This window comes from Micromesistius poutassou (genome assembly GCF_964030765.1).
Source record: "Micromesistius poutassou genome assembly, chromosome: 12".
Taxonomy (NCBI): domain Eukaryota; kingdom Metazoa; phylum Chordata; class Actinopteri; order Gadiformes; family Gadidae; genus Micromesistius; species Micromesistius poutassou.
Genome location: NC_140282.1, coordinates 7489983 through 7498644, shown reverse-complemented (window position 1 = coordinate 7498644; position 8662 = coordinate 7489983). Strand labels below are relative to the sequence as shown.

Below are 8662 nucleotides of genomic sequence, written 5' to 3'. Positions count from 1 at the left end.
TGTCCTGCCCAGCTGACCATGCAGCCGGCTGAGGTGTCATGAAATCAATGCAGCCACACTGGGTGGTCAGGGTGGGATTTCACTAGAGTGCTCACGCACTTCAATGTTGTACATGGCAGCAACCTGTCCCCTACAAGCAGCACCGACCAGCACACACACCACCGCCACGCACACACACACACACACACACACACACACACCGCCGCCACGCACACACACACACACACACACACACACACCGCCGCCATGCACACACACACACACACACACACACACACACACACACACACCGCCGCCATGCACACACACACACACACACACACACACACACCGCCACACTTTCCATTTATATTCTGTGCCACCGCTTACAAAGAGTTGAATCCATTTTTCAGAAAGGTTAAAACCACCCAAACAAAGGAAGAAAGGGCTCAGAAGGTGAAATCTAAAGGCGAATATTCATATTTTAGCTTTATGCAAGTCACTAGTGGTTTGAGGTCAGTGTGTGGAGAAAATGGTCCAGATTTCAGTATTGCAGGACGAAGCCGTCTGGAAATGTCTCTGACTGCTACCCCTGACAGCCTGAGCACATACTACACGCTAAATAACAAAGTTTGGAGCAAACTCATTTTTAGAGGGCTATGGAATTACAGTAGTCTAAAAAATAACTTTTCACGATGAATCACGTTTCCTATGATGAAGGAGCAGCCTAATTACAGTGGACAGCAGCGAGGCGGGGCTGGATTAATAACACAATAGATTGCTGTTTCTCCAGTGCAGGTAGTGCTGCCTCAGCGCTCCTCTGTCAGCCCTCCCATGTTTCTGGGCCGCACGTGTCTGAGCTGTCGCCCACTTCTGATGGGCTATTGATCTGTTTTACAAGACGGCCAACACGAAGGCAGGGCTCCATCCAACGCTCCTCATACAGGTTAGTGAGTCACAGGGGTTAGTGAGTCACAGGGGTTAGTGAGTTAAGGGGTTAGTGAGGCACAGGGGTTAGTGAGTCACAGGGGTTAGTGAGTCACAGGGGTTAGTGAGGCACAGGGGTTAGTGAGGCACAGGGGTTAGTGAGTCACAGGGGTTAGTGAGGCACAGGGGTTACTGAGTCACAGGGGTTAGTGAGTCACAGGGGTTAGTGAGTCACAGGGGTTAGTGAGTCACAGGGGTTAGTGAGGCACAGGGGTTAGTGAGTCACAGGGGTTAGTGAGGTAGAGGGGTTAGTGAGTCACAGGGGTTAGTGAGGCACAGGGGTTAGTGAGTCACAGGGGTTAGTGAGGCACAGGGGTTAGTGAGTCACAGGGGTTAGTGAGTCACAGGGGTTAGTGAGGCACAGGGGTTAGTGAGTCACAGGGGTTAGTGAGTCACAGGGGTTAGTGAGTCACAGGGGTTAGTGAGGCACAGGGGTTAGTGAGTTATGGGGTTAGTGAGTTAAGGGGTTAGTGAGTTACAGAGTACAGTGACCAGTGGAGCAGTGAGAGGGGTGGTGAGTTAAGGGGGTGGTGAGTTAAGGGGTTAGTGAGTTACAGAGTACAGTGGAGCAGTGGAGCAGTGAGAGGGGTGCTGAGTTAAGGGGGTGAGTTAAGGGGTGCTGAGTGGTGGGGGTGGTGAGTTAAGGGGTGCTTAGTGGTGGGGGTCAGTAGGCGTACCGCTGCTTGCTGCTGAGCTCCAGGACCCGCTGGATGTCCTGCCTGGCCACCGGGTCATCTCCCTTCAGGATCTGGAACAGAGATGATCTTTAATGGTTTATACAAGAAGAACAGCTGCTGATGAGAATACTCTCATCTGCTCTTCTGCTCGCCACGCTTTGCTTTGATTGGTCGGTTCTGATTGAGCCTCGGGGTTCTCATGCAGTTGTCTCCGTAGCAATGGCTAGCCGTCAGCAAACGCATGAGAGCCAAGAGACTCAATCACAACACAACTGAATCCAAACAAAGTGGGGCCAGCTCAAAGTGCTGACTGCCGCTTGACTCAGTCAGGTCATAGGGAAATCCAAATTCAATGTACAATGGAGGACTTCCTACAAAGTGTGTGAAATTGGAACATCAGCAACATTGAAAACATCAAACGATTCTGCACAGATTAATAAATGAACCCACATATTCAGTGCTAAAAGAAATATCTTTCAACAACATACAAACCAATAATATGAACTGCAGATGTTACCCCCTTGGGTGTCAAATTGCCCTCAAAGGAAAATCTTCTAAGAAAACCTGACAACAAAAATAAAAAATAAATCACTTTGATGCTTCTTTTAATCCATCTGTGCTGAAAACGCGAAGGTCTCGTGGGGAACCTCTGCATGTACACAAACAATCTGTATGTTCCTTTAAATGAATGCTTCTTTAACTTGCAGTGACCTAGAAAAGTCTTATATAATACAATAATATAGACTCTGCAAGTCCCTATATTGGTCATAATAAGGGCTCATATCCCACTGTGGGACTTCACTGGAAAAACCCTGATCACATCTTGATCACATTTTAACCTGCATCGTCTCTCTGCTGACAGCTCCACTATCCAGTACAGCTTGCTTTGGTTTAAAATACAAGCAGCTGTTTGAAAGGTTATTTATCAGCCGTTATATGGGCGACAACCATTGGTTTGCAATTGCTGTTTCTCCAACGATTCCAACTCCAACCCGGTGTAATGTGGGGGCCTGATGGGGTATTCATAGTCAGGCTTCAGAGACCCCCTGTCCAAGGTCCCAATTACAACCACTGTCCCACTGATTACTGCCTTTTGGGGATCAACAATTTGATCCACAAAATGTCATTATTACAGCGGAGAATGAAGACTCAGAGGTCAGTGGTAGGAAAGGGAATCACTGTTTGAATGGCCTCGGCAGTTAGGTTCATAAACTCACGTGAGAGGGAGTGTCAGGAGTCTGCATCGTGCTCCAGCCGAGAGGGCCTCACAGTCCTCACAGGCCCTCTCTGCCTCACCAGTACGGCCACCTACTGCAGTGGGGCAAAGGAACCCACGCCACTGTTTGTGGAGAAACTCAGCTGGGGGAACATGTTTGTGACTCTGTCTTATCCTTCTTCTCCATAGCTCTGTCTTCCTGGAGGCAGTGAATTTGTCACTGACTTTCAGGATAGCTGCATCGCCCTTGGTTAGAGGCTGTTGAGGCTGTTAAGGCTGTTGAGGCTGTTGAGGCTGTTGAGGCGGTTCAATACATCTGCATGATATGCTTATTTGGCTACACACTCGGTTGGAAAAAACATCTAGGATGTCGGGTGTGTCTTCTCAGATTAGATCTGACATCTCACTGCTCAAACGCCCGCTGCAGAACGAGCCCACGAGAGAGCCATCCCACTTCAGTGTGATACAGCAGCGCGTCACGCCTAGCGTCCCTCTCCCGACGAAGTTGTCCCAACAAACGACTGCAGTGCCCTTGACTTTACAGAATGAACTGCGGTCCCAGCTGTGCTGAAACAGAGGACTGGTTCCGTGCCTTTGGATGCGAGCGCCTGCCGACGCAGCATGCGGTACGCAGCCGCTCCCTTTGGGTTGACCCCGTTATCCGTCCATAACCCCCCCGCTCTCGGCCTGTCATCACAGCCGACCAGCCGTGTAAAGGACACACATCTCTCCCAGCTCGTTCCTGCATCCGTCAGGAATCCAGCAGTCTGATATTTCCTCAGCCGTTGTCCTTTCAGCCGCCTCCTTCAGAACAGAAAGTCCTCCAAAAGGTCTTCTTCCACGGAGAGAGAAACAAAACAATCACCTGAGCCTTTCCTCATCACGCTGTCCTTGGGGAGTGGTCCTGCTTTCACTTTAGTAGCTGCCTCTGTCTAGAAATATGACTTCTCGTGCAATTGAGCGTGGCGTTTTAGTTTAATGTGCCTTTGAGACACCAAAAAACTATCTTCTTTCCTTTCTCTGGAGTTGTGGCGAGGTTCACCTTCAGTGTGAGGTGGGCGTACTCCTCTCTCTTTCAACTAGAGAATGAGTGACTGATGAGTCGACTCCTATTTTTATTCATGCTCACCATTGTCGCCAGCTCTCTGATAAGCCAAGCCGAGCAACTCAAGGAAATGGTCGGGGAGACTTGCGTGAGGTGAGTGATTCATGATAGATTGATGTGAAGTATAATCATAATCATAATGAAAAGTTATTTTGGTCCAAAGCTAGTGGGTGACAGCAATGGACACAAAAGAGTTGTTTAATTAACTCTTGAATGGTACAATCAAGCACAATTTTATATTTTATAGAAAATCATTTTGAGAACTCAACTCCCCTTTTCATACACAAGGCAGACTCAAAGTGCTTCACATATAAACATTGTCATACAATAAAATAAAATAGATAAGTAAAATGTAAAATAGATAGAAAATAAAGGCAAAGTTAAAAAAAAACATTTTAGAAACATTTTAGAAAGGCAAAGTTAAAAAAAAAAATGCATTTGGAGAAAGTGAGAAAATAAAGGCAAAGTTAGTAATAAAATAAAAAATAGATAGAAGCATTGTAGATTTAAGATTTAGCAGAAAGCTAAAGCAAACATAAAAGTCTTCAGTCTTGTTTTACTACTGTTCTACTACTACCTTTAGAACTACTGTTCTATTGAAGGTCCTTCACACCAGCGTCTATAAGAAGTCCTTCACACCAGCAGCAATCGGCTTATTGAATCAACTGGGAGCCAGCTGGTTGGTTGAACCCTGGTTCACAAGGGAAGGACAGTGAACTTGTTTATCATTTCTTGTTTTTATGTCTGTATTTTTGTCAAATGGTTTATGGTTGACCGTCTGCAGTCCAAATTGTACCTGGTGGACATTGAAGTCTTACTCTCCTGTAGCTGACCCACTTAGAGCGGTGTCCCCATGGAAGAACCTGACCAGTAGTCAGTGTAACCAACACTGGTCATCCGTCACCGCGCCCCCTAAACCCAACAACATACTAAAACCAGCTCATGTAGCACACACATTGTACGCTTCTAGCAATCAGAAAACAGTTGTTTGTTATATAGAAATGTTTCTTCTACATTAAACCTTGGTAACTTGACATGTTCCACGGTCGCTGACCCACACATGGCGGCTAGGAGATGTCATCTCCTGACCGTTTAAAGATTCACTCACTACTTGTGGAAGAGTAGTGATCAACTTCAGGCCTTTCACACAAAGTAACGGCAGTGTATCCTATTAGACAGAGAGTTTTTTGATGTATGAATCCACACTGCACTGTAAGTGTATGTGATTTATTTTTCACTACTCGGTCGCTCCCGTGCTATTCAACTATGTACGGAGTGAAATGTTTTATGGCCGAAGGGTATAAACTAACTGTAAGGGAAACGCTGATGTGGAGGAAAGGGAGGAGGGGTGGGGTTATCTGAGTACGGTTGAAGTATTGTTGTTACTCAAACCACCGTCCTAGGAGACTACATTTCACACAATGCACTTTCATAGCAGCTCAGAATAGATGCAAAAGATACCTGAGATGCACAGCCATACCATCGCTGCTACCCCACCGCCGGTATACAGACTCTGAACAGGCAGGGGGGGGCTTCAGCACAGGAGCTCATAACTGCAAAAGCTCCTACACCCCACCATCCCGAACAGTCTCCATCTTACAATTATCCAGAATTATTAATTCTTCTATTTTTTCCCCTATATTGATGTAGGGCATCGATGTTGATGTTGTTGTTACAAAGATGTTTCACCCCTAGACAAAAAACGGATTGGGCATCCGGGCGGGTGTGTCCGGTAAACTGGAACACAGCCTGGGGGGGGGGGAGCCCTGGAGGGGGGAGACTACAAAGTCAGGAGATGGAGCGGGAGGGGAGGGGAGGGGAGGAGGGGGGAGAGGAGGGGAGGGGAGGAGGGGGGAGAGGGAGGGGAGGGGTGGCGGGGGGGGAGAGGGAGGGGAGGGGAGGGGAGGGGAGGAGGGGGGAGAGGGAGGGGAGGGGAGGGGAGGGGAGGGGAGGGGAGAGGGAGGGGAGGGGAGGGGAGAGGGGCAGCACCCATCAGCTTTAAACTAACCTAAACTTCATTCACCGTCTGTGTTTCGATCAGGCTGCAGGACAACAGTCTGACAGCCTGCATGAAGATAAGCATGAATGATCCACCTGTAAAAGAGGACGCTAACCCCACCACCTCAACATACACATGTTCTGTGGGATACCCCGGTGTCGTTATATATAAAGAGACTCCTTTATAATCCAGCAGAAAACATACAGAGCCTAGAGAGCATAACAAAATAACAAAAACGGTTTATATTGGATATTGGCCTACACTGTTTAATAAAAGGCATCTTGTGAATAATAAAGATGCCTATATGTATTCATATATTTATCTATTTCACAGCTACCCTTAACACAATGGATATGTTGCTGTAGCAGAGGAAGGCGTTTGGTTCCTCAGATGTAATGCATTCCCATTGAGCTGAAGCCAGAGGAGCAGAGAGCAGCAGCTTTACAGAACCTCCGAGTGCCCACACTTTGTTCCACGCCGTGTCTCCCAGAGTGCATGCTAACCAAGATGAAATCCATCAGAGTTATTCTGCATGTGATCGGAGCTCTAACGACAGATGGGGTTTTAAACCAGGGCTGTGCTGGGGAGGGTCTGTTGTCAGGTGTGATGCATCTTCTCCCTGGTCTCCATCCACCCCGCGATGCGCCGTCACATCTCTGACACAGGGTGGGGCTGCCAGCGGGCCTTTGCATATTCATGAGTTATAATGAGGATGTGATGTGCAGCAGATAAGGTGTAAAGCAAGAAAGAAATGTAGACAACAATGACTTGATGAACTTGGTGATTCTCTGGTGTAAAGTAACTCTTCCTTCTTCTGAGCCTGGCTGTAGTGTTTGAAAAAAGAAAAGGAGAATAAGAGAAGTGGCACCGACCTGCAGGTTGCCTTTTATGCTGTCGAGCTCCTTTGATGTCTTGGAGAGCTGCTGCAGGATGCCACTCCTCTCACTGAACACCTCCTTCAGCTTCTTCTGTAGCCCCTCATAGCCTTGTCTGGGGAACAGAGAGAGAGAGGGCGAGTTAGGGGAGATTTAGAGACCAATCCAACGTCAGCCCAGTGTCCAGCAGAGAAATCACTCTTTATTGGCACCTTGGCAGAATGAGGTTTGTTAAAATGGATTAAAAGGTGGAGTTGTAGGAGCTCGGGGACGAGGAAGAGGAGGAAAATGAATATCTGCTGAACACAGTCCTTGAGTGGAAAGATTAAACATTACATCTCCCTTAAACGGGCCAATCAAAAAGCTGAAGAGACGAGGTCCTCTGGAATCAAGGCCTGCTGCCACCCTATCACTTGAATATTCATACCACTCAATTATGCCATTATTGCATTTTGACCCGTAAACAGAAGGTGAGAATATATTACGCACTAGTATTTTTATTCGAAAGGCTTTAGTTGGAGTATTTCTATTGTTCCTCTAAAGACGGTGTGACTGCTCTGATGGCTAGGAGCTCCACCTCTCCTCCAGCACTCTGAGACCATCCAGATCTGGAGCTCCACCTCTCCTCCAGCACTCTGAGACCATCCAGATCTGGAGCTCCACCTCTCCTCCAGCACTCTGAGATCATCAAGATCTGGAGCTCCACCTCTCCTCCAGCACTCTGAGAGCATCCAGATCTACCACTTCACATGTTCCTTCTCTCTGCAAACGTAGGTCCCAGTCCCAGTCCGTAGTCCCAGTCCCAGTCCGTAGTCCCAGTCCCTCACCACTAAACCCTGGAGCTGGATCGTCTCCTCTGACCCGCTGTGGTTTCCTGCCTCTCTCCTGCACCTCATTTGCAGAACATGTTCCGGTGGTTCCGTTGAGAACACCAGGGAAGGCGGTGGTGGTTAACTAGTGATCATTAACACAGCGACTCAGGGCGGAAGAGGGAACGACTCTGACCTTATGGAGCGCTGGAGCGTCCCACGCTATCTCTATTTCATATTTATCTCTTTTAAGAGACGGCGCTGGCCCTGTTCATTATCCCCCCGCTCTGCTCCCCATGTGAAGCTCTATCTGAGATCAACCTTCATGGGGCCCCATTAGGTTCCAACATGAAGAATGAATCTGGTTCCAGCATGCCCATTCTGACTCAAATCACATCCCAAACAAAGGAACCTCTCCGTCTCGGCGTTCCACTGAAGCTCTGAGAGACCGTGAGGCGGGAGCCATGCTGCTCCCACGATGCACCTGGCTTTGATGCTTCAGAGTAAACATGCCAGTGATGATCAAGAGGCAATCGAAGGCAAAAATACATCTTAAAAAAGTATGGATGAGGAAATAATAACAATGAATAAGCCTCTGTGCTCGGTGGGGGGCTTGTTAAAAACCAAAACAGAGTTTGTTTCCCCACAACAAATTAGGAATAGTTTCATTGAAAAAAATCCCAAAAGAAATCAGTCACTCAATTTTCATTTCAGGCTCACTTTGTACATCCCACCTCAGCCCAGAGCCCTCGGCAGTCAGGGCAGACACTCAATTATGTTGAATTTTGGTTTCCAGAATAGACTCTTCCTAAGAGTTGAAGAAATCCCCCGCTGTGCTTTGCTCCTCATAATCAATGTGATCATATTTATTTTTTTGGGTCACACTACTAATTTGATCCAGAATTTGCTCTCGAGTATGTCCTCTGCTACAATTTAAATCAGAAGGAAATTGAGAGAGAAGAGCCTTCGCTATGTTGGGATCAGCCGGCTTGATTCTCTCTGTCAAACAAACAGA

The 8662-nt window shown here is 47.5% G+C and overlaps 1 protein-coding gene across 1 annotated transcript in view; it reads right to left on the bottom strand.

The window, feature by feature from the left end:
- The window catches only part of luzp2 (leucine zipper protein 2), a gene marked incomplete at its 5' end in the record, with an annotated part of 55096 nt that extends 47527 nt beyond the window's left edge, over positions 1 to 7569 (bottom strand). Inside the window, 3 exons of the mRNA XM_084475906.1 lie at positions 1644 to 1714; positions 6836 to 6966; positions 7416 to 7569. Of these exons, the coding sequence (XP_084332032.1) occupies positions 1644 to 1714; positions 6836 to 6966; positions 7416 to 7569 (356 nt within the window). The remainder of the gene's footprint in view (positions 1 to 1643; positions 1715 to 6835; positions 6967 to 7415) is intronic.
- Between the last annotated feature and the right edge of the window lie 1093 nt (positions 7570 to 8662).